The sequence below is a fragment of the Danio aesculapii genome, chromosome 25 (genome assembly GCF_903798145.1).
Source record: "Danio aesculapii chromosome 25, fDanAes4.1, whole genome shotgun sequence".
Classification (NCBI taxonomy): domain Eukaryota; kingdom Metazoa; phylum Chordata; class Actinopteri; order Cypriniformes; family Danionidae; genus Danio; species Danio aesculapii.
In genome coordinates, this window is record NC_079459.1 from 33,957,788 (window position 1) to 33,985,287 (window position 27,500).

General features: G+C 40.6%; 2 protein-coding genes across 2 annotated transcripts in view; one reads left to right on the forward strand and one right to left on the reverse strand.

Moving 5' to 3' along the window:
- Positions 1-875: 875 nt before the first annotated feature.
- best1 (bestrophin 1) lies at positions 876-24,202 on the forward strand. The gene is made up of 9 exons (XM_056452160.1): positions 876-1,520; positions 3,184-3,278; positions 3,352-3,585; positions 9,603-9,757; positions 15,850-15,927; positions 19,203-19,355; positions 19,604-19,684; positions 21,422-21,573; positions 21,841-24,202. The coding sequence occupies exons 1-9, from the start codon at positions 1,369-1,371 to the stop codon at positions 22,757-22,759; spliced, it is 2,019 nt and encodes a 672-aa protein (XP_056308135.1). The 5' UTR covers positions 876-1,368; the 3' UTR covers positions 22,760-24,202.
- Positions 24,203-26,889: 2,687 nt separating this feature from the next.
- Positions 26,890-27,500, reverse strand: part of fth1b (ferritin, heavy polypeptide 1b) — a 4,047-nt gene continuing 3,436 nt past the window's right edge. The window contains exon 5 of the mRNA XM_056452165.1: positions 26,890-27,233. Coding sequence (XP_056308140.1) covers positions 27,075-27,233 — 159 coding nt within the window. The 3' untranslated portion in view covers positions 26,890-27,074. The remainder of the gene's footprint in view (positions 27,234-27,500) is intronic.

The window sequence follows — 27,500 nt, forward strand, 5'->3', positions numbered from 1 at the left end:
TGAGGTTTGCAAACCTGTGCACTTTTCACTCTTCAGCCGTTTGCATTTCCTGCAGTAACAAAAGCTCCCTGTTATCTGACAAGCGTTGAGTGATTGACAGCTAATATGAACCAATACAGCAGCAGGGTAGAGCGATTCAGCAAGTTTTTAGAGAAAATCAAATCAGATTGCACTACAACCTTCATATTCAGTCGCACAAATGCTCCCAGATATATTATGAGGGCGCATAGATTACATTTCGGGCACTCATGCGACCAAAATGGTTGCAATTTCGAGCCCTGTAGTATAAGGACATGTATTCAGAGCACAACTGAACGTTTGAAGAAAATTTAATGTTTTATTATTTAGAATTAGCTATTATTGATGTAAATGCAGCCGTTTAAGGTGCATAATTGATTTATTACGGTATTGACGGTATTAGAAATTCCATGTCGTGGCGCAATGTCACAGCGGTGATGACTATGACACCGGTGTACCGCCCACCCCTATTTTAAATTCTAATAAATCTGTAATAATGATAATGATTTGATAAAATAATTTAATGATGATTTTTGTCTAATAAGTATTTATTAAAATAGTTGTGTTGAATAAAATAATGAATCAATAATTTAATCTAGTAATGATTAGGGTTAGGCGTTTTAATGCACATTTTTAAAATTGCTGCGCATCTTGGCGTTTCCATCAAGCATGTTTTTATGCCATAATCCAAAATGCATATAAAAGTTGGTTGATGGAAACTAGCTTGAGTTTAGCAACCGCAATCAGTGTAGTGAAATATAAGTAATTTTTGTTGTGCAACATATTGTCATCAAAATGATTGCGATGAGTGAAATTATTGTCATTTTAAGAACAATTTATGCTTGTACTTCTAATATAAACACATTATTTTTCTCAGCATTATTTTTATTATTCTACTTACTAGCATGGACGGCATGGTGGCTCAATAGTTAGCACTGTGGCCTCACAGCAAGAAGGTCGCTGGTTCGAGTCCCAGCTGGGCCAGTTGGCATTTCTGTGTGGAGTTTGCATGTTCTCCTCATGTTGGTGTGGGTTTCCTCTGGGTGCTCCGGTTTCCCCCACAGTCCAAACACATGTGCTAAAGGGGAATTGATGAATTAAATTGGCTGTAGTGTGTGACTTGATGTGTGAATGAGTGTGTTTCCCAGTACTGGGTTGCGGCTGGAAGGGCATCCGCTGTGTGAAACACATGCTGGAATAGTTGGCGGTTCATTCTGCTGTGGCGACCCCTGATGAGACTAAGAATCAAGTATGGTTGAAATATTTACTATAAATGACTCTAGTATTTGTTTCCTGTTGGCAGGTGGGACAAGACTGTGATTTTCCTGGTCCTGTCCAGAAGGGGCAGTGATGACGGTGACGTACTCGCGGCGGGTGGCAGATGCACGTCTGGGCACCTTTTATCGTCTTCTTCTGCGCTGGAAAGGAAGCATTTATAAACTGCTGTATCGAGAGCTGCTGATCTTCACTGTGATGTACTGCATTATCAGCATCACGTACAGGTAAACGCTCAATACTCACCTGCTCCGTTCACTTATATTGATGTACTATTGATGTAAAGTCATGGCATCAGACTGGTGCTTTGAGATATACACACACATATATATATATATATATATATATATATATATATATATATATATATATATATATATATTTATATATATATATATATATATATATATATATATATATATATATATATATATATATATATATATATATATATATACACACATACATACAGTTGAAGACAAAATTATTCACCCACCTGTGAAATTTAAGTTCTTTATCAAATATTTCCCAGGTGCTGTTTAACAGAGAGATCTTTTGTCTTTGCCGTGATGACAGAACATAATATTTTACTAGTTATTTTTCAGCATACTAGTATTCATCTTAAAGTACATTTTAAAGGCTTAACTAGTGCTGCGTCCCAATTCGCATACTTATACTACACCCTAAAAGTATGTACTTTTTTTGTGAAGGAATGCATATGTTTTACGCAGCAGATGCCCTTGCAGCCGCTACCCATCACCGGGAAACATCCATACACACTCATTCACACACATACACTACGGACAATTTAGCTTACCCAATTCACGTAGTGCATGTCTGTGGAATTGTGGGGGAAACTGGAGCACTCGGAGGAAAACCATCCCAACATGCAAACTCCACACAGAAATGCCAACTGACCCAGCCGAGGCTCGAACTTGGTGTGAGGCGACAGTGCTACCCACTGCGCCGCCACATGGCCGTTGAAAGCAGTTTGTAAATGTTTAAATAATAATAATAATAAAAAATAATTAAATACACAAACATATAATACACACACGCACACACACACACACACACACACACACACACACATATATAATAGGAAATACTTCATTCCTTGCTCTGTTAAACATCATTTTTAGTTTAATAAGTACTGAATTACTTATCAACAAAAAACAGCATGCTTTTAGGCTTGTTACATTCAAGAATATTATGGTACCACCATGGTATTTTTAACCACATGCATTTACAAAACAATATATATGGACGTACTATTTTGTAGTAATTTTCAAGTTAATAAAAAGAATTTAACAGAATTAAACCTTTGCTTTCCATGCACACTAAATAAATGCTGGGTTATTTCAATCCATATTTTCAGTAAGATATAGACAGAACCTTCCTCAGGGTTTATTTTTGGTGTAAAATGTATAGGCCCAAACCAGCAGTGAATATGCATCTTTATATATAACAGTATTGAATAATTAAAGGGATAGTTCACCCAAAAAATTCTGCAATCATTTTCTCATCCCCGGCTTGTTCCGAACCTGGATCAGTTTCTTTCTTCTGTTGAACACAAAAGAAGATATTCTGAAGAATGATGGACAAAGCAGCCACTGACTTCCATAATTTTTGTTCCTAATATTGATGTCAATGGCTGATTTTCCCCAACATTCTACAGAATATCTTATTTTGTGCTCGACAGAAGAAACCCTTTAGTGTGAGTAAATGGTGAGGAAATAAAAAAATTTGATGTGCACTGTCCCTTTAAATGTTGCACATTTAGTAAAATCAGCAACAGATCTTTATCTTTATCTCTGCCTCTATATTTACAGCGGTGTTGAATAATTAAAGTGTTACTGTCCCTTTAAGAGTTCATTCTTTGATTGACAGGTGTATACTGACTGAAGAGCAGCGCAGGATGTTTGAGAAGCTCTCACTGTACTGTGATCAGTACGCTCAGCTCATTCCTGTGTCATTTGTATTGGGTAAATGCCACTTATCGTTTTCTATTAGGAGTAAAACGTGTGGATCTCTTAAGATGATGAACGTCTCCTGCAGGTTTCTATGTGACTCTGGTGGTGTCCCGCTGGTGGGGTCAGTTCGAGAGTGTCCCGTGGCCAGACCGTCTGTCAGCTCTGGTCAGTGGACATGTGCGGGGCGCAGATGAAGGAGCCAGACTCGTCCGCAGGAGTTTAATGCGCTACGCAAACCTGTCCGGCATCCTCATCTACCGCTCCGTCAGCACGGCCGTCTACAAGAGATTCCCAACCATGAGCCACTTGGTTCAAGCAGGTAAAACTCGACTGTTCCCATGCACCGCTTATTCTTGAAAACATTGTGCAATTCTGAGTGTGCTCTGCGTAGGTGAGTGGGCTTGACAAACCACCTGTTTAAACAAAAGAATCTTTTCCTTAGCTATTTATTAGTTTAAATATTTGTGAAATATCTAAGTAAACAACAAATATACAGCAAACTGAAAAGAAATATTGTTGAAAAAAACTACAAACACAGTCAACTCCAAGGTAAAGACCTGCACTCCCACAGGAGTACTGCGGGACCCAACACAGCAAGTGTGGGATAAGATTTGATGGATGTATGTGGGTGCGGGTGGTAAAATAGAAATATCTTAAAATGAATTTACTAAAAACAAATACTGTTATTAATCTACTTTACAAAAGTAACAAGAAAAAAGTAACAGTTCTACACCTCCATCATTGAATCAGTCATCTGCACATCAATAACTGTCTGGTTTAGCTCAGCTACTAATACGATCTCCAAAGACTACGTCGAATAGTTCGGACTGCTGAGCGAATCACTGGTACAACCCTTCCTACTCCCCAAGAACTGTACCTATCCAGAGCGAGCAGAAGGGCTGCCAAAATCACTCTGGACCCCTCACACCCAGCACACTGCCTCTGAACTTTTACCTTCTGGTCGACGCTGCAGAGCACTGCGCACCAGAACAGCCCGACACAGAAACAGTTTCTTCCCTCAGGCAATCCATCTCATGAACACTTGATGATAATAATTGTGGAACCAACATCACTACTTGCCATACACTTTTATACACACATACACTTATTTAACAACACACTTTACATGCCAATTTGCACATAACAGCTGCACATATAACGTTGTATATACTAATAAACACGTACATACACTTGTCAATCTGTATATTTGCACTCACTACTTACTTGTATTTTTTTTAAATATATTTATTATCTGTTTATTGTCCTGTCTCTGTAATCCTGTTGCACTGTAGAAGCTCTGTCACCAAAACAAATTCCTCATATGTGTGAACATACCTGGCAATAAAGCTCTTTCTGATTCTGAAAAAATAAAATAAAAACAATTTACAGGGGCAAAATCGGAAGCTAATATTCGCCTGGTTCATGGTTGGAACTATAGGCTGTTTTTTTTTTTAATAATAATTTTTTCGGGGTTATCACCTTTGATGTATAGGCAAATACATGACAACTATAGGCTGTTTTGACTGTAGAAATAGTAACGATGTTCAATTTAATTAAACTCAAATAAATGAAATATATTTATTTTCTGTTTCATTTTTTATTTATATTCAAAGGAGAAGCATTGTGAAAAAATATCAGAGTAGCAGAAGAAGCAGTTAGAATAATACTTATACTTAAAAATAATACTTATATGTTTACCTGTGGGCTTTTGCGGGTGGGATTGGGACCAATATTTAATTCTGCTGGAGGCAGCAGGAGAAAATAAAATATATTTTCTGTGTGCAGGAACAGGACAGAATCTTGCTGGAGCGCGACTGGAAAATTAAGGACGAGCCTTAAAATTAAACATTGAATAAAAAAACAAAACACTGCTTACGGACAATAATAACTGCAACTAGGCCTAGGCATAATCCTTCAAATGAAGCGTAGAATGTAAAATACATTTCAGCTGTAATAAGTTGCCAAGCAAAACGCCTATACATTAAATAAAACAAATAAATTAAATGTGGGCTAACAGCACACTGAAACATTACAGAAATATGTGCAATTAGACCGTCTCTATTCTCCTTTTCTTTTCAATCAATTTTTTTCATATCTACCTAATGTTATGTACCTCATTCTTGTTGAAAACATTGTGCAACTCTGAGTATGCTCTGAGCAATATAAATACAATATACCATTTTTATATTGCTCACCTGCAATATTAAAAACATACATGGAAATGAGCAGTTTTCCCATTTGTTTTATCCTTTGATTTGCATTATCCTTTGATTTGCATTGCATTATGATCTTTCTTTCAACAACTTTTGACCTTGACAAATTGTAAAAAGCGATTTATAAACATTTTTAATAGTTGAAAGTGCTATATTGATAAAATAGATATCTATATATAATATAAAGTCATATATATATAAAAACTACCAGCACATTTTCTTTTATTTTACAGACGTATTCCTCTATATATAGTATTTCTTATACATTATATTATTTCAAACTATTCAAATGTCAATAAAGTCACTTGGAGTTGAAGTTTCAGCATCAAAAGTGGACAGAGCCGAGGCCAACATCCCATAATGCAATTCACAACCGTAAATAAACAAAAAACACTTGTGAATACGGAAACTATATTTTTTTACAGTGTGTGCTCGAAACACTATTTTTCAAACAAAGACATAGACTTGTCTGTCATAGCATTTATATACTGCTACTCTCGGTTGATTTGAAGTGCTTCTTTCATCCTTACTTGTAAGTCACTGCTAAATGAATAAATGTCAATGAACTGTAGCCTAGAAAGTGTCAAATTCAGGCCAAGAAATGTGTCCTAGAATAGTGATTAAAGCCAAGGTTTGTTCCAGTACCCTCTGGTGTCTGGGATTTACACTCAAAGAGGAAACAGGAAGGAATTATTTCAGATTCCCAAGAGCTTTAGCAAGAGTTTTAAAAGTAGTTCACGCAAACATGAAAATCCTGACATAATTTGGCCAAACAACATAATAACATAAAACTCCACCGTTTCTTTTCATATTCAAATAAAAGTGAATTGGTAGGGTGGCAGAAAAGTACACTCAAATTCACCGCCTGGTCAAAATGGTGTAATCACAACAAAAACAGTGCTAACACTGGGCTCAAATATTAGTTTTTAATTTTTTAAAGAGAGAGCTTAATAGGCTGCGATTTAAGAAAACACATGCAATTACAAAAAACACCAGCAAAAGAAAGGTGCAGTATGTAAGTTTGACACCCAGTGCTTGAGCTAGTGCAGGGGTCACCAAACTTGTTCCTGGAGGGCCGGTGTCCTGCAGATTTTAGCTCCAACCCTAATCAAACACACCTGAACAAGCTAATCAAGGCAATACTAGGTATATTTGAAACACCCAGGCAGCTGTGTTGAGGCAAGTTGGAGCTAAACCCTGCAGGGACACCATCCCACCTGGACCAAGATTGGTGACCCCTGAACTAGTGTAACGAGTAAGGTGTATGGCCCCTTTAAGAGCACGCACCCTTTTTTTATGTTGTTGCTATGGTTGCATTAGACACGAGCCCCTGCATGTATGTGAGGGTAATGTACTCTGTTGCTCCGTTTGTTTTATTTTCTTCAGTAACCCTGTGCATTTCGTTTGTAAAGGACAGTATACTTATTTTCTGGACAATAAACTACTACTGAGGGAAAATCATCCTTGCAAACTTTGTTAATTATGAGGGCTATGCATATTGCTCCGTATGCAGGTCGTTACACTAGGTATTGCACTCCTGGATCAAAATAAATGCAAGCGCAGGTTGCCAGATTGAGCGAGTCTGACAATAGAGCGTAAAGTTGATTTCAATTGTGTTCTAAGTTAAAGCAGTGGCACCCGAATAGAAGGAATATAATCCATATTAAAAGGAGTTTTCGTCCTAACCAACACCTCAAATTGATATATCAGAAACCTCATGTGCTTTATTCAGTTTTAAAGGCTAATAATGTCAGTTTGAATGCCATTTTACATGACATGTATTGCCATATACTGAAAGCAGCAGCAGATAGTTCACCTCAGATCTGGAAAATAAAATAAAACGTTTTAAAATGAACTTCAGAACTGTAACTCAAAACCAACACATATCAGTGATTCAGCATCTACATTTAATAATGTTAAACAGGTTTAATATGTATTAATTAGATTATAAACCTTATTGGAGTGCAGTGAGTGCACTATTCTGTGCTTCTGAATGGCTGTATTTAAACTTCTGTCATCTTTCGTCTGGTGCAAACAGCCAAATTGCTCATCACTGCAAATCTCGTCACATAGCGTGTTGTTGGGACACGGGGTTACAATGAAACCTGCTCACCTAATGTTTACATTCTTAATATTTATATTATTTGCTACTTAATAACCTCATGTGGAAAGCTACTGTCCACCAAAGGTTGCATTTCTGTCACGAGCGCATGCTTAGAGAGCTTTTCTGAATGATTGAAATAAACAAGAATGTTTCTTAAATATCTGCAAACATATTATGGTATTTTAATGCATTAGAAAAGTCAAAAAGGTACATACAGCACCTTTAAAAAAAGATCTTCATCTGTTTAACAGTATAAGTGTTGCAAATTCTCACATTGCAAACAAATTAAGAAAATGCCTTCATTTTCTCACAACACATGCAAATAGCACAGAACACAACGGAAATGTTTCAAGGGGACCCAAAAACGTGACAGTCTGTCAAAGGTCCCGTGAAATTAAAATAATAGATGTTAGTTTTAGTCTGTTAGTTTTAAAGATAGTTGCAATGTAGGCTCATTTTGAAAACGTAGCTCTATATACATTTCTGGAGAACACGAATTATGTAGACAGAAGTACATATGGCTGCATTTCATCTTTAAAACGAACGCTACGGGGGGGGGGGGGGGGGGGGGGGATGGTATGACGACGTTCCTTGTCGTGCTTAAAAGCTGACTGCTTACCTCCATCTGGTCGGCTTTTCTACTGCTACCAGTTTGCCCAGTGGCTGTACGTTGGCAGACTTGAGTTTCAGAGAGGAGTAGATCATGACGACGGGGTTCGAGTCCGGCGAAAAAACGGTTCCAGAAAGTAGGTAAAACAAAAACAGAAGCCAAAAAATAATATAAACAAGTAAATAACAGGGTGAGAATGTGGTAAAACATGGTAAAAATCAGGCGAGAACTTCTTTTTCTGGATTGCTTTTTAAAACTGCAAGTTGCTTTTGCAGTGCTTTTGAAAACACTATTGGCTGGGTTTAGGGAAGGAGGAGGGTGGGTCAGTCGATCAGTCAGTGAGTCATTCAGTCAGTCGCCAGCGGCCTCTGGTGGATTTATGCGAGAACAGCAGGTGTCAATGGAACTTGCTAGAGAAATTTGAGATTTCGTACACAGCAGCTTCTGGTGGATTCGCAAAACAAAAACTGCAATAAAAAACATACCTCCTGGGACGTATTCAACCCAGCCTCATTCTGAAAACGTACCTCTATATACATTTCTGGAGACCGCGAAATACGTCCCAGGAGGTACGTTGTTCTTCAGTTTTTGTTTTCATGAATCCACTAGAGGCTGCCGTGTCTGCTTTTTGAGATCTCAAATTTCTCTCGCGAGTGCCATTCGCGCCTGCTGTTCTCATGTAAACCCACCACATGCCGCTGTTAACTGACTGAGTGCCTCACTGACTGACCGATTGACTAACCCACTCTCCTCCTTCCCTAAACTCAACTAATTTCATTGATTGACCCGCCTACCCACTTCCCTAAACCTAACCAACAGTTTTCAAGAGGAATCCGGAAAAAGAAAAGCCCTCGTCTAATTTTTACCACGTTTTCAGATTTTACCACATTCTCACCCTGTTATTTACTTGTTTATTTTATTCTTTGAATTCTGTTTTTTGTCCTACCTGCTTTCTGGAACCGTTCTTCACCGAACTCACACCCCGTCGTCCTGGTCAACTCCTCTCTGTCTTAAGTCCACCAACGTACATGGCGAGCTAACGGGACAAACTAGTTACAGCAGGACAGCTGTCCATATGGAGGAAAGTGGTGAGCTGGTTAGCGCGAAAAGGAACGGCTTCATACAGAACCAGAGCATTCGTTTAAAAAATGAAATGCAGCCTGGCTACATAATTCGCGTTCTCCAGAAATGTGTGTACGGCTACGTTTTCAGAATGAGCCTATATTGGTCGTATTTGGCGCTCTCCAGAAATGTATATAGAGGTACGTTTTCAGAATGAGCCTGGGTTGGACGTATTTGGCGCTCTCCAGAAATGTATATAGAGGTACGTTATCAGAATGAGCCTGGGTTGGATGTTTATTAGCTAGTGTGCTCTAAAACAGTGTGAAGTGTTTTTAACTCTCCCTCAGGTCTGATGACGGCCGAGGAGCTGAGGCAGCTGCAGGAGCTTCCCTCTCCTCATAATAAGTTCTGGGTTCCCTGCATGTGGTTTGTCAGTCTGGCCATGAGAGCTCGATCTGAAGGACGAATCAATAACGACGTCGCAATGACCGCCATCCTCAACGTACGTCTACAGATTATGACAAATGTATATTTGTGTCATAAATATCACGGTTTTGTAAGAAAATTCATGCACAGGTTGCAGGACATTATATTTTTGGTAATATTTTAGGTTAGTTCACACTGTTGACAAACCATCAACTAATATTACTAGCTTAATAAACTACTAATTAACTGTTTATTAACAGTTAGGTTGACTTTAGGTTTAGGTATTGGCTAGGATTAGGGATGCAAAATAAGATCATATGTTATAACTACTAATGAACAGTTCATATCTTAATAATAGGCAGGTAATAAGCTAGATAATATCATGAATGGTGATCTAAACGAAAGTGTTACCCAATTTTTTAATAAATATTTAGTAACACTTAAGTATAGGGAACAATCCTTATATTAGCTACTGAATTATTGCCTGCCTATGATTAAGATATGAATTTTTCATTAGCACTTATAAAGTGATCTTATTTTACCTAATCCTAGCCAATACTTAAACCCAACTACTAGCATACTAACTAATAATAAGCAGCTAATTAGTAGTTTATTGAGTTAATAGTCTTAGTTTGTGGTTTGTTATTAGCGTAAATTGTAAATTAAAATAAAGTGTGCCCAAATATTTGATTTTTTTAGAATATTAACCAGTTATAATTAGTAATTTAGGTCACACTTTATTATAATATACAATTCATGCTATTATTTATTAGTATTATTACATTAATATATTATTATTATCAATTTATTTTAAATTACTATTATAACTTGAATTTATAATATATTTGTCATGGATTGGTCAGGCTCTCACGACCCCCACTCACGAAGATCACCATCACCTGACTTCTAATGAGCACACAGCTGCATCACATTCACGAGCACCAGATAAAAGCACAGCACTCCAGTCGCTCATTGTCCGGGCTCGTCTCGACGAAAGCGGACAACTGAGCGACCACTCAGCGTAGTCATCCTCAGCTAAACAAACGATTTACTTACCTGTTCTCTTTGTATTCCTCCTAGTCTTCCTGGTCCTCCCGAATCGTCCTGTCTTCCAGTCCTTCCAAGTCTGTGTCATCCTCTGTCAGCTGTATCTGGTGTGTGCTGTCCATCCTCGTGTATTCCTGTTACCCAGCCACGGAGGAAAAGACCCCAACATCATTCCTGATCCTCCTGGCTATCCTTCATGTGCTCCTTGTTGTCATTCAATAAACACCCTAACGTTTCCTTACCTCTGTCTCCTGTCCGCTTCATAACAGAAGCCCGGACCCATAACGACGACAACATGAGCACCCTCGATCACTTTCAAGAGCTGGTGGACCAGTTGAAGCGGATTCTACAGCCACCAGCTCCACTTTCCAACGCACCACCAGCACCGAGCACTTCCGCCTCCACAGTTTCTTCTTCGGCCCTTCCTTCCAGTCCCATGGCCCGACCAGCGCCCTACTCAGGCGGAGCGGGGGAGTGCAATGGTTTTCTGTTACAATGTTCCCTCATATTCGAAATGCAACCTTCTCTATATCCCACAGATAAGTCAAAGATCGCCTACATCGTATCACTACTCTCTGGACCTGCACTTAAATGGGCTGAGACGATCTGGAACCAAGCCGGGCCGGTCATGAATTCCATCACTACCTTCACGGAGTATTTCAAAGAGGTGTTTGGACGTTCTGATGGGGAAGTAGCCGCTGGAGAGCAGCTGTATCATCTAAAGCAAGGTACTCTATCTACACAGGAATATGCTCTCCGGTTTCGCACTCTAGCAGCTGCAAGTGGATGGAATGAGAGATCGTTGTTGACCACGTACCGGCTCGGCTTGGAACCCACTCTCCGAATCCAGCTGGCCACATTAGATGATACAATGGGTCTGGAGAGATTCATCCAACATTCTCTCCGATGTTCCGATCGTCTCCGTTCCTATCAACAGGACACCATCACCCCCTCGTCTGCACTCCTCCAATCGCCTGAGTCAACAGCCTCTCCAGAACCAGAACCCATGATAATAGAGTCTGGAAGACTGACATCAGCGGAACGACAGAGGAGGCTGACCCGGGGTCTGTGTCTATACTGCGGTGTCAGTGGACACACCCGTATGGAGTGTCCCCTTCGTCCCATTCGGACTTCAGTGAGTGTATTCAGTACGAATATTGAACAATGTAAACCACTTACTACCACCGTACAAATAACTACTGCCTCTATTTCTCTCCTTGTCACAGCCCTCATCGACTCCGGGTCAGCAGGGAACTTCATCTCCCAATCCCTCTGTCGTCAACTCCACCTCCGTACTGAGGCGTCCTCGCATATATACCAGATACAACCGATAACCCAGTGCACTCGATCTTCGACCCGTATCCATCGACAATGCGAAGACATCCTTCTTCAAGTGGGGCTGTTACATCAAGAGAGGATTCAATTTCTGGTTCTGGAGGGTGCAAATATGGACATCATTCTAGGGCGCCCGTGGCTGGTGAAGCACGATCCCATCATCTCTTGGGGCACAGGAGAGATAAAGAAATGGGGATCTGGATGTACACCTACCTGTTTTCCAAATCTCCCTCTTCAAGGTCGGAACCCCATTTCTTTGTTTGCAACATCGGTCGAGAGCCCTCCTGAGAAGCAGTCTATCCACATTCCTAAGGAGTACAGCTCCTTTCATGATGTCTTCTGCCCCAAGAGAGCTTCCCAGCTACCGCCGCATCGGCCATGGGACTGCGCGATCGACCTAGTTCCAGATGCCCAGTTGCCAAGAGGTAGGATCTACCCGCTCTCGCTTCCAGAGAATCAGGCAATGGAAGATTACATAAGGGAGGCTCTGAGTCAGGGGTACATACGTCACTCAAAATCACCAGCCGCCTCAAGCTTCTTCTTTGTGGCCAAGAAGGACGGAGGGCTGCGTCCATGCATCGACTACAGGGTCCTAAATAACGGTACAGTAAAATACCGATATCCCCTTCCTCTGGTACCAGCCGCTTTGGAACAGCTCCGAGAAGCTAAAGTCTTCACTAAATTGGACCTCCGCAGCGCGTATAATCTGATAAGAATACGTGAGGGGGACCAATGGAAGACAGCATTCGTGACCCCTACTGGCCACTATGAATATGAGGTCATGCCTTACGGTCTGGTCAACGCCCCCTCCGTATTCCAAAACTTCATTCATGAAGTCCTCCGGGAGTTTCTTCACCACTTTGTAATAGTGTACATAGATGACATCCTCATTTACTCCCGGAGTGAGGCCGAACATCGCCAACACGTTGCGGAGGTCCTACACACATTGAGAGAACATCACCTCTACCTCAAAGCGGAGAAATGCTCATTCCACCAGAAGTCGATTCATTTCTTGGGATACATCATTGATCAAACCGGTATACGTATGGATGGGAAGAAAATTGAGGCTGTTCTATCCTGGTCAGAACCCACTTCCATTAAGGAGCTCCAGAGGTTTCTTGGGTTTGCTAACTTTTATAGACGGTTTATCAAGGACTACAGCAGGATTACATCACCTCTCACTAATCTCCTCAAGGGTAAACCCAAAGGACTGGAGTGGACCAAAGAAGCAGCCGCAGCCTTCCGCCTTCTTAAGAAGGAGTTCACAAGGGCCCCACTCCTGACTCATCCTGACCCAAATCTTCCTTTCGTGGTGGAAGTGGACGCATCCACCACCGGCGTCGGGGCAGTATTATCTCAACATCATGATACACCGCCCCGACTGCATCCCTGTGCCTATTTCTCTCGGAAGTTGAGCCCGGCGGAGCAGAATTACAGCATAGGAGACAGGGAGCTGCTAGCAATCAAGCTAGCCTTGGAGGAGTGGCGTCACTGGTTGGAGGGAGCCAAACATCCGTTCCAGGTGATCACAGATCACAAAAACCTCCAATATATCAAAGAGGCCAAGAGACTATGTCCACGTCAAGCCAGATGGTCACTTTTCTTCTCACGTTTTGATTTCTCCATTTCCTATCGTCCAGGACCCAAGAATCTAAGAGCAGACGCTCTCTCTCGTTTACACGAGCATCACGATCATGAAGAACTCCCAACGAAGATTCTTCCCGAACACATCTCCATTTGTCCGATCACCTGGAACGCTCCTCCAGTCGTTGCCACTCCGGAAGCCCCTGCTCCGCCGGGATGCCCTCCTCATCGGCAGTTCATACCACCTGAACACCGGGTAGATCTGATCCACTCCTTACATACCTCGCTAGGCACTGGACATCCAGGGATCAACAATACTCTCTCGCTAGTATCCCAACGATTCTGGTGGCCAAACATGGCAAGGGATGTGAGGCAATATGTTCAGGGCTGTAAGGACTGTGCCCAATCCAAGAGCCCACGTCATCTACCCGCTGGAAAGCTCCATCCCTTGCCGATTCCGAACCGTCCCTGGTCACACCTAGGAGTGGACTTTATCACTGATCTCCCTTCGTCAGAAGGTAATACCTGTATTCTAGTCATAGTAGATAGATTCTCAAAGTTTGTCAAACTAATCCCTCTGAAAGGTCTTCCCACAGCCTTTGAAACAGCCGACAATATCTTTAATCAAGTCTTCAGGTCATTTGGTATTCCAGAAGATATTGTGTCGGACAGAGGTCCACAGTTCATCTCACGTCTATGGAAAGCCTTCTTCAAGCTCCTAGGTGTGGCCGTCAGCCTCTCTTCTGGATATCATCCCCAAACCAACGGGCAGACAGAGAGGAAGATTCAGGAGGTGGGACGGTTCCTGAGGACCTTCTGCAGTGGTCACCAGAGCTCCTGGAGCCAGTATTTGGGCTGGGCAGAATATGCCCAAAATTCACTGCGGCAACCCTCCACCGGACTCACGCCATTCCAGTGCGTCCTGGGCTTCCAACCACCGCTCTTTCCCTGGGATGGCGAACCATCTGATGTCCCCGCAGTGGATCACTGGTTCCGGGAGAGCGAGAGAGTCTGGGACGAGGCTCATCAACATCTGCAGAGGGCAGTCCGTCGAAGCAAGGTAACCGCCGATAGAAGAAGGTCTGAAGAACCCAGATACACACCCGGACAAAAGGTGTGGCTATCCACCCGGGACATACGCATGCGACTGCCCTCTCGCAAGTTAAGTCCCCGATTTGTTGGTCCCTTCACCATCGTGGAACAGGTTAACCCCGTCACCTACAAACTACAATTACCCTCTCACTACCGTATTCACCCTACATTCCACGTATCACTCCTGAAACCCTATCACGATCCTGTTCTTCCCTCCACAGAGCCTGACCACGAAGAGGAACCCCCTCCTCCACTGCTCCTAGAAGAAGGAGCCGTCTACGCAGTGAAGGAGATCTTGCGTTCCCGACGTCGTGGTGGCCAGTTGGAGTACCTGGTGGACTGGGAAGGGTACGGCCCCGAAGAAAGGACATGGGTTCCCAGAGCTGATATTCTCGATCCTAGTCTCATGGTGGAGTTTCATGAGAGCCACCCTGAGTTCCCAGCGCCTAGAGGCAGAGGGAGACCACCACGGCGTCGGAGGTGTCGGCCCTCAGGAGCGGGCCCTGGGGAGGGGGGTACTGTCATGGATTGGTCAGGCTCTCACGACCCCCACTCACGAAGATCACCATCACCTGACTTCTAATGAGCACACAGCTGCATCACATTCACGAGCACCAGATAAAAGCACAGCACTCCAGTCGCTCATTGTCCGGGCTCGTCTCGACGAAAGCGGACAACTGAGCGACCACTCAGCGTAGTCATCCTCAGCTAAACAAACGATTTACTTACCTGTTCTCTTTGTATTCCTCCTAGTCTTCCTGGTCCTCCCGAATCGTCCTGTCTTCCAGTCCTTCCAAGTCTGTGTCATCCTCTGTCAGCTGTATCTGGTGTGTGCTGTCCATCCTCGTGTATTCCTGTTACCCAGCCACGGAGGAAAAGACCCCAACATCATTCCTGATCCTCCTGGCTATCCTTCATGTGCTCCTTGTTGTCATTCAATAAACACCCTAACGTTTCCTTACCTCTGTCTCCTGTCCGCTTCATAACAATATTATATTAATATTAATATTATATTAATAATTGTATTTAATTTTAATAGTAATATAATACAACTTTAATTATCTAATATAATTATTAATTAATGAATGAATTTTTTTTCCCTCCTGGTAGGAGCTGAACACGCTTCGGTCTCAGTGTATGAGACTGTACGGATATGACTGGATCAGTTTACCTCTCGTTTATACACAGGTTTGATGGTTCAAACTCATCTAGCTTCATCTTCTACTAGTAGAAACAAAGGCAATGAAAAACTACCATAACATTTCAGATTTCCCCGTCTAGATCCAATAAATATGAAATGAAACTAAACTGAATAAACCAATTTTGTGTGATTTTGTAGTGTCTTCTGCCAGAATCACTACTTGGTAAGTGATTTCTTTTAATATATCCATCTATCTGTTACCTGATTAATCTCTGTGGAATACAGAGTGATCTCTTATTGGCTGGAAGAGCTAGAAGTGATCTCCGATTAGCTGGAAGAGCTCATAGTGATCTCTGATTGGCTGGAAAAGCTAGAAGTGATCTCTTATTGGTTGGAAAAGCTAAAAAAATGTCTCTGATTGGCTGAATGAGCTAGAAATGATCTGTGATTTGCTGGATGAGCTAAAAATGTCTCTGATTGGCTGAAAGAGCTAGAAACTATCTCTGATTGGCTGGAAGAGCTGAAAAGGTCTCTGGTTGAAAGAGCTATAAATTATCTCTGATTGGCTGGAATAGCTCAAAATTGTCTCTGATTGGCTGAAAGAGCTAGAAATGGTTTCTGATTGGCTGGAAGAGCTAGAAGGGATCTTTGATTGGCTGGAAGAGCTAAAAATGGTCTTTGGTTGGCTGAAAGAACTAGAAATTATATCTGATTGGCTGGAAGACCTCAAAATGATCTCTGATTGGCTGGAAGAGCTAGAAATGATCTCTTATTGGCTGGAAGAGCTTAAAGTGATCTCCGATTGGCTGGAATGAGCAGCCATGATTTTTGATTTGACTGGCATGGGAATTTAGCATTTTGAATATATTTTATAGATTTATTCAGACTAGCTGGGTTCTATCACCTTGTTTTAATGCACATTTTAAAGTATTGCATGAAAAACGTGATGGAAACACCAAATCAAAAAAAAAAAAATCGTTCACAAACAAAGTTTTTAATGCTCGCTTGAGGTGGTTTTAAACTTTAAATAAAAAAACTTAATATGAATATCAATTAATATGGAGATGGAAATGCATTTGCCGATTACACTCTGATGTAGCAAACATTACACTCTTGTGACTAATCAGCTGTCTCCATTACGCTTGCTTTGTATTGGTTGCTAGGTTACCAATACTACAGTCGGCCCCTCTAATGCTGGGTTCACACCAAATGACTTGCTCTAGTTTACTTACAGGATGTTTTTCATGAGTTTTTCGCCTGAATTCAATTGTTTAACATTGTGTGGTAGATGAAATTGAGGCAAATTCCACACATTTGTGGCAAACGCATCATGCTTTCCCTATCATTTGCATTGTGTGGTGATAATTTGCCTTTATTTATGCATTTTTGTTCAATATGATTTGACTTCGTCTGTAATTTACTCATGCAAATACTAATTTTACTATTGGTGTGAACCCAGCATAACAACTTGATGGAGACTTGGAACAACTGAATAAATGTTAATTTTCGGGTATCCATGTGTATTTTATTAGCCAGCGTTTGATAATAACGTAAAGCAATTTTTTTAAGTAAAAAAAAGAAGAAGAAAGAAACCCAAATGTGAAGTAGGTGTGTTTCCATCAAGTTTTTAGAGGGACTGACTGTAGTATTGGTAACCTAGCAACCAACAGTAAACAAATAAGGCAGGTCTACAACACAAGCTCATTGTGGATACATCAGGTCTACATTTCTGGAGAGCACAAATTATGTACCCAGAGGTACGTCTGGCTCCATTTCTTCTGTAAAACGAATGCTACGGGGTGGTATGATGGCGCAGACGGCTTCTTTTCCTTTTCACGCTACTGCTGACTGATTACCTCCGTGTGGACGGCTTTTCTGGTGTGACTAGTTTGCCCAGTAGCTCGCTGCATACGCTAATGGACTTGAGATGTGGAGCAGATTTGACCGTGATGATGTTGTTCGAGCCCGGTGATGAAAAGTTCCAGAAATCAGGTAAAACAAAAGCTAAAAAATAAATAAATAAATAAACAGACAACAACAGACTCTAATTATGGTAATAATTTATTAATAACAGCTTTTTTTCTAGATTAAAAATCGGTTGGGTTTAGAGAATGTTGTGGGTGGGTCAGTTGGTCAGTCAGTCCACAGCAAGCTGGCCTGGTCAGCTGAAGGATATATTGCTCCCTCTGGTGGATTTATGTGAGAAGAGGACACGAGAGAGGAATTTGAGATCATCAAAAAGCGTTCACAGCGGCCTCTGGTGGAGTTGCAATAAGAAAAACTGCGAGCAGACATACCTGCAGTTACGTATTTCTCTGTCCCTAGAAATGTAGACCTGGGTACGTATCTGCAATGAGCCTGGAGCCATAATGGAGCAAGCTGATTTGTTACGGGATTTTGGCAACATAGGCTCATTCTGAAAACGTAGTCATATATACATTTCTGGAGATTGTGAATTATGTAGCCAGAGGTATGTATGGCTGCATTTCATCTTTAAAATGAATGATATAGGGTGGTATGACGCCGTTCCTTTCACGCTAGCAGCTGACCGCTTACCTCCGTATGGACAGCTTTTTCACTGTTACCAGTTTGTTACACTGTTACCTGTTACCAGACAAAAACAACAGCTAAAAAATAAAATAAACAAGTAAATAACAGGGTGAGAATGTGGTAAAATCTGAAAACGTGGTAAAAAGGGCTTTTCTTTTTTTGGATTGCTTTTAAAACACTGTCAGTTGGGTTAAGGGAAGTGGGTGGGCGGGTCAATCGGTGCTTTTAAAAAATACTATTCGTTGGGTTTGGGTCAGTCAGTCATTCGATCAGTAAACAGTCAGTCGACAGCGACCTCTGGTGGATTTACGTGAGAACAGCAGGCGCAAACGGCACTAGCGAGAGAAATTTGAGATCTGAAAAAGCATACACAGTGGCCTGTGGTGGATTCGTGAAAACAAAAACTGCAAAAAATGTACCCTCTGGGACATATTTTGCTCTCCCCAGAAATGTGTATAGGGGTACGTAATCACAATGAGCCTGGGTTGGATTTTGGCTACATTGAGCAAATGTGTTTCCATCTTTTATTATTTACATTAAGCCTTTTCCAAAACCACCTGAAGTGAACATAAAACGTTTTTACGAATTAATGATGTTTTATTAGAATTTTGGCATTTCTAGCACTTTCTATAATGTATCACATACGATACGATACAGTACTTCAAAATGCGAATTACACAAAGTAATGAAAACCCATCTGCTGTATAAAAACTAATATTTTTTAGATATTATATCATATTAGATAAGCTTAGCATTCTGTTCTCTCTTATAGGTGGTAACCGTGGCTGTGTACAGTTTCTTTTTGACTTGTCTGATTGGTCGGCAGTTTCTTGACCCCACCCAGGGTTACCCAGGTCACAACCTCGACTTCTACCTGCCTGTCTTCACTTTACTGCAGTTCTTCTTCTACGTGGGCTGGCTTAAGGTGTGTAAACGTATTAGTAAAGCATCCCATTAGCTGACGCTTCACAGTCTATAATAACTGGTTATAACTACTATTTAGTGCTAAATAACCTCTGCGTAATGATAGCGTTCAATGTGGCTGACATTGCATAAACTAAACTTGGACGAACATACAAATTTGATACAAATACAAAACACTGATGTAATGTAGCTACATCACCTGTAATGAAATAGTCTGAAAATAGTTGCTTTGTGTTATTATTCTTTCAGGTTGCAGAGCAGCTTATTAATCCGTTTGGGGAGGATGATGATGACTTTGAGACAAACTGGCTGGTGGACCGTAATTTACAGGTACACCATTATTATATGCCACACTAATAACATGTTTGTGGAGCTTTTGTGTCGTTCTGTGGATTTGTGTGTCTGGTTGGACAATCTCTCTGTTTTGTAGGAGCACTAGATCATTTGTTAAATGGCTTCTAATGTACATTTAAATGGTCAGAATTTTAAAAAAAGTTATGATTTTGATAATAAGTTGACAATCAAAGTTGCTATTTTGTTGTCTTTTGTGATAGTAGTGATGTTATGACAAATAGATTTATTTGTGACAGAAAAATTCATAGTTATGGTGTCAGATAGAGATAATATAAGGTGGAAATCCTTAATTTTTATGATATCAAGTTCAAATTTTTGTATTTAAAAATTGTTAGATATATGGCTTTTAACAGGGTTTTAACAGTTAAGGGGTCTTAGATATTTATTAATTAGTTTATAAACTTTACTATAAAAATGTCAAATGTACTATATTTTATAAAATGTAAAATGAGCATGAAATGTTCTGAATTTGACAGTTTTAGCTTCATTATTATGAAATTGTGTCAAAAATGACTTTTAATGTATATTTAAGTGCTCTGAATTTAGAAAAACTTTCATGATTTTGATAAGTTGCTATTTTGTTGTCTTTTGTTATAGTAGTGATATTATGACAAAAACAGATTGATTTGTGACAAATGTATAGTTATGGTGTCAGGTGGAGATTATATGTTTAGTAAGGTGAAAATCCTTAATTTTAAAGTTTAAATTTGGTACATAGCATTTGTTATATATATGTTTATCATTTATACATGATGTTAGTTAAGGGGCTTTAAATAGTTAATAATTAGTATATAAACTTTACTATGAAAATGTTGTCACCGTTTCTGGGTTGTTTAACTTTAAAGGGCTAGTTCACCAAAAATGAAGATTTAGGGCATGCTCACACTAGGTACAGTTGCCTTGAACCGTGCCGAAGCACGATTGTCCCCCCTCCCCTCTCCCCTGATGGCCTGCACTCACCCTGCCGTTCGCATTCTGAACCTGAGCACGCTTACGCCATCAATGACGTGACTGTTCATTTTAACAGGAAGAGAAGCGCTCTCACTCCGTACAGTGGCATTTGCTTTTTTATATCATTTAGTTGTTTGGGAGGCAGTGACATGCAGTCAAATATTTTGCTGAACAGATCCACAACTTTTGACACTCATAAATTATCATAAAAATCCTCGTGCTGCAGGTATTAGGAGGTTTGCTGAAGGTGCAGCTGTCGTGCAGTGAGGGGTTTGCGTCTTTGATAAACTATGACAGTTTGCGTTCATTGAACAGTAAGAATAATTAATAAATCCATATGAAACAGTCCCTTAAAAGTGACGTCATGTCTTCAGTTTCGGGCTCAGGCGCGCTTTGCACTCACACCACAATCGTACCGTGCCAAAGCCAATCCGAACCGTGCTCTGGCATACCTCTTCCAGCCGGGCCAGGGACGGCCAACTGAACCGTGCCTGAGCCTGATTCAGAGCACTCACATTGGTCAAACAAAGCAGGAAACGTGCCTGGGGATGGTTCGGATAGCATAGTGTGAGTGCACCCGTACTCACTATTTACTCACTCTAAAGTGGTTCCAAACCTTTAGAAGTTTCTTTCTTCTGTTGAACACTAAAGAAGATAGTTTGAAGAAAGCTGAAAAGGTTTCCAGCTTAGATAGTGAACTATTGCTCTATTTCGTAAGCACCTATGCCTACACAAACACAAATAGCCGTGTCTTTTCCCCAGGTGTCTCTGCTGTCAGTGGATGAGATGTATGATCTGGTTCCTCTGGTTGAGAGAGATAAATACTGGGATGAAGCTGAGCCTCAGCCACCGTACACCGCCGCCAGTGCAGAACACCGCAAACCCTCATTCATGGGATCTGCGCTGGACATCAGGTGAATGACCATCCTCACACACACAGTCATGTGCAAAAGTTAGCACACCCTTTTGAGTTTCATGGTTTTCCGTATCGGGATATAATTAAACACTATATGGTCCTTGGCAGGTTTTCAAAGTAGTGCATTAACAATGGAAAATGCGAATGACCCCTTGTGGTGCATAAGAAAACTATATTCCCAAGATTGCAAAGCCTATTTTGTCAAGTCAGATCAATTGCTAGGTCAAAAGTAATTTACAAGATCACCATTTTCTCTGTCTCTCAGCGTTCCCAAAGAGGAAATGGAATTCCAGCACAATCTGGAGCAGATTAAAGAGCACGAGGAGGCCAATCACTCCACTCCATTCCTGGGCAGCTTGAGTCGTCTTCTGGGCGTTCAGTCGCCCAATTTCCCCCGGTCGACGCCTACATCAAGAGTCTCCCTCCTGCGACGCCGACCCCGAGCTCCGTTCTCTCGTTTCCCGCTTTACCTCCATTCTGAGAGCTCACAGATGCCCAGCCACAGCCGAAACACGGACATGAGCGAGGATGCCTTTTCAGCAATGCCTCTGTATGAACGACCTGGTTTTTACAGCTGCCCCCAAACGCCCATCCACTGCATCCCTCCACCTGTTCCTCGACCAAGACCACGGAGAGCGCATGGTGACAGCTCCAGCTCTTTAACACAACCCATGGTGGGCTCACAAATCCTGGCTCCACCTGATACACCGGCACCTCCTTCATCCGCTTTCCCTTGGGTGGGTGAAGACAGCGATCATCCAGCGTTCTCCTTTCCAGATCCTGTGCCTGAATTATGCCCGTTAACCAAAGCACGACCTATTCAAGGGTTACCATCGCGCCGTCCTCTCCCTCTTCGACTATCTGTTGACAAATCTCCATCTCCATCTACACCAGAGAGGGTGTTTTCATTCACACCGCCATCTTGGCCACAAACGCAGATCAACACCGCTAGTTCAGTGAATGTGAATGTGACAAATAGTAATAATAATCTGTGCAATGGCACAGCAAACAACCCCTGGCCAATCAGCAGAAGCAACACTGCAAGCACAGCCAATCCCGTCAGCACGAGTCCTACGGCGACTCAGCACTCAGCCAATCAGCACAACTCTCCCAACGATTCTGGAATCTCATTGGCTGACGGGGATCTGTTGGGCGCAGCAGTGAAAACAAGGGAACAGCTCTAAGTCAGGTGGAGAGAAAATCTGATGTAATTGGTGAAGATTTTTTTTTGACAAGATTTAAGATGTTTCTGTTTCAAAAATGCAGTTTTATCACCCTAAAATCACACTATGAAGGAGAAAGTGGACAATGAATTATAACATAATGCAAACTCTGACAGTTTCCACATTTTTTATTAAACTGGTTTATGTAGGCAAAGGCAGAGACCTGTGCAACAGTAAAAGCCCCTGGCCAATCACAGAACAACCCCTGGCCAATCAGAAGAAGCAGCAATACAAGAACACCCAATCTCTTCAGTGGGAACCCCACAGCAACTCAGTACTCCGCCAATCAGCACAACTCTCCCGATGATTCTGCAATCTCATTGGCTGACGGGGATCTGTTGGACGCAGCAGTGAAAACAAGGGAACAGCTCTAAGTCAGTTGGAGAGAAAATCTAATTGGTGAAGATGTTTTTTTTGACAAGATTTAAGATGTTTCTGTTTCAAAAATGCAACATATGTCAGCTTTATCACCCCGAAATCACATTATGAAGGAGAAAGTGGACAATGAATCATAACATAATGCAAACTCTGACCGTTTCCACATATTGTTTTATTAAACTGGTTTATGTAGGCAAAGACCTGTGCAACAGTAAAAGCCCCTGGCCAATCACAGAACAACCCCTGGCCAATCAGAAGAAGCAGCAATGCAAGAACACCCAATCTCGTCAGCGCGAACCCCACGGCAACTCAGTACTCAACCAATCAGCACAACTCTCCCGATGATTCTGCAATCTCATTGGCTGACGGGGGTCTGTTGGGCGCAGCAGTGAAAACAAGGGAACAGCTCTAAGTCAGGTGGAGAGAAAATCTAATTGGTGAAGGTGTTTTTTGGCAAGATTTAAGACGTTTCTGTTTCAAAAATGCAACATATGTCAGTTTTGTCACCCCAAAATCACATTATGAAGGAGAAAGTGGACAATGAGTCATAACATAATGCAAACTCTGACAGTTTCCACATATTTTTATATGAAATTGCTTTATGTAGGCAGAGCCTAATTAAATAGACTAGTAAATACACTTGAACAACCTGTGCAACTGTAAAAGCCCCTGGCCAATCAGAAGAAGAACCATTGTAAGCATAGCCAATCCCATCAGAACAAGCCCTGTGGTGACTCAGCACTCAGCCAATCAGCACAAATCTCCCAACAATTCTGGAATCTCATTGGCTGAGAGGGCTCTGTTGTGTCAAGCAGTGTAAACAAGGAAACATTTCTGAGTTATGTGGAAACTAACAGCAAAGACTGGCATAAATTTCCTCGTTAAGTTGTGCTTTTGCTTAAATTTATTGCAAGACATTAAATTAAATGTTTGTATTGTCACAACATTTATAAGTGATGAATAGAGTAGATCAAACTGCCAATTTAATCAATTTAGTAGAATAGATGCTTATATATATAGCTTGTATGTGTGTGTGTATATATATATATATATATATATATATATATATATATATATATATATATAATTGATAATCAAATTATGTTTAAAAAAAAGTTGTGATTTGAAGCTTCCCAAACATCCACAGATGCAGAACAAAGCTCATAAATGCAGTGCATCATGGGATTGCAACAGAATTAAACTCTTTTGTACCAGCTTGTGGCTTTTGCACTGACTGACTGATTCTTTAATTCTCAAAATGAGGTGAAAACAGGGTCAAAACACGTCATAAGACGTTAATTTTAGGTTAGATTTAGGTTGTGATGTCCGGTGACCAAAATTCAACATCTAGCCAGTGTTTCAGAACAATGTTATTTTTATGCCCAATAACGATGTGAAATGACGTTGATATTTGGTTGATTTTAGGTTGTGTTAGAAAGTAACCAAAATCCAACGTTGAGCCAACATCTTAGACCAACGTCACACTGACATCAAATACTGACATTTATTTGTCAAAAATTCAACGTCTAATAGACATCATAGTGGTAACGTCCACACAACGTCAAGCTGTAACATCATTAGACGTTGATTTTTTTTGTTTATAGGTTGCGTTGGAAAGAAATGCAACGTCTATCCGATGGTTCTGACATCAACCCGATTTTCATTTCCACACAAAATGCAATGTACCCATGATTTACAACGTCAATCTAACGTCATGTTGACATCCTGCGCCTGCTGGGTTTATCCATTTCTGACTTGATTTGACTTATTTTATTGCTATATCCATTTATCGTTTATTTTTCAAAATGATTATATTTTAGTATGATTAATATGCTATTATATTAATTTTATTTATATTATCATTCTTTTATTATCATCGAGTTCCAATGTTTTAATAATTTAGTGTCTTTGGCCTTTTTTTTGCTAACTCACTTTCACTCAGCCAGAAAAAGCTTCATCAATTATGCAACTACTATTTAAGCTTGCTGCTGTATAACATGCTTTACACATTAATTCATAGGTACATTTGCATTAATAATACTTTAAACTAGATATTAAAGTTTGAGGACAAACTTTATGGTGGCTTGAAAAGCCGAGTCTAAAAGTTTGAAGTCGATTTAAAGTGTAAATAACTGAAGCAGTTTTTATGAAGTTTGAAACAGTCGGCATAGATAAGTACATATATGTTAGCATGTTTCTAGGTTGTTGCTAGGCGGTTGCTAAAGTATTCTGAGTGGTTGCTAGGCAGTTGTTAACATCAATTAGCATGATTCTAGCATTAATTAGCATGTTACTAACATTTTTCTAGCATGAATTAGCATGTTACTAGCATGAATTAGCAAGTAACTAGCATGATTCTAACATAAATTAGCATGTAACTAGCATGATTCTACCATGAATTAGCATGATTCTAGCATGAATTAGCATGTTGCTAGCATGATCCTAGCATGAATTAGCATGTTACTAGCAGAATTCTAGCATGAATTAGCATGTTACTAGCATGATCCTAGCACGAATTAGCATGTTACTTGCATGTTTCTAGCATGAATTAGCATGTTACTAGCATGATCCTAGCATGAATTAGCATGTTTCTAGCATGAATTAGCATGATTCTAGCATGAATTAGCATGTTACTAGCATGAATTAGCATGTTACTAGCATGATTCTAGCATGAATTAGCATGTTGTTAGCATGATTCTAGCATGAATTAGCATGTTACTAGCATGATCCTAGCACGAATTAGCATGTTACTTGCATGTTTCTAGCATGAATTAGCATGTTACTAGCATGATCCTAGCATGAATTAGCATGTTTCTAGCATGAATTAGCATGATTCTAGCATGAATTAGCATGTTACTAGCATGAATTAGCATGTTACTAGCATGATTCTAGCATGAATTAGCATGTTGTTAGCATGATTCTAGCATGAATTAGCATGTTATTAGCATATTTCTAGCATGAATTAGCATGTTACTAGCCTGTTTCTAGCATGAATTAGCATGTTATTAGCATGATTCTAGCATGAATTAGCATGTTTCTAGCATGAATTAGCATGATTCTAGCGTGAATTAGCATGTTACTAGCATGATTCTAGCATGAATTAGCATGTTGTTAGCATGATTCTAGCATGAATTAGCATGTTATTAGTGTATTTCTAGCATGAATTAGCATGTTACTAGCATGTTTCTAGCATGAATTAGCATGTTGTTAGCATGATTCTAGTATCAATTAGCATGTTACCAGCGTGTTACTAGCATGAATTAGCATGTTACTAGCATGATTCTAGCATGAGTTAACATTATTCTAGCATGAATTAGCATGTAACTAGCATGATTCTAGCATGAATTAGCATGTAACTAGCATGAATTTGCATGTAACTAGCATGATATTAGTATGTTACTAGCATGATTCTAGCATGAATCAGCTTGTTTCTAGCATGAATTAGCATGTTGTTAGCATGAATTAGCATGTTACTAGCATGACTAGCATGTCACTATCGTGTTGCTAGCACCTTTCTAACAAGATTAGCATGTCAGTAGGAAGTTTAAACTGTTAGCATGTGTTAGAAAAGCTAGTCACAGTCTCTGGGACAGTTGCTAGGGTGCTGAAATTGGTTGCTAGGGAGTGGCTAGTAAGTTTAAAGGTAATCAGTGATTGGCTGCTGGCTAGACTGAGTTGACAGGTAGAATATGTAGAAACCACACAAATCATAATTCACAGTTGGAGGCAGATTTATTAAGATCACCTCACTTGATTGATTACATATGTAGAATATTGCATAGTATTACAGTAATACATGTGGCGTATATATGTTATTTGGACATCAGCTATGGCTTGTGAAGGGTTCAGTATCTCTATAAACTACAGCAGATTTTCCTGCATATGGCTGGCTGATCGTCTAAGAGCTTTCTTTGCCCAGAGTGTGTCTGTCGAACAGATATTCAGCCATGTTGTTTTGAGGGGCTCCCATGCGCCGCAGACTGCCCACCCAATCCGACAGCTCCTTGATGGACTTCACCTGCTCATCCAGGTAATGCGTCTCCAGAAAATCACACACCTGAGAGACAGAGAATCACTGAGAAAGAGCACAATGTCATGCAAACCTTCACATCATACTGACTGTTTCAAACAGTTTCCATCCATTCATTCATTTTCCTTCAGCTTAGTCTCCATTTCAGGGGTCACCACAGTGCAATGAACCTCCAACTATTCTAGCATATGTTTTACACAGCGGATGCCCTTCCAGCCACAACCCAGTACTGGGAAACACCCATACAAACTCATTCACTATGGTCAATTTAGTTTATTCAATTCCCCTATTGCG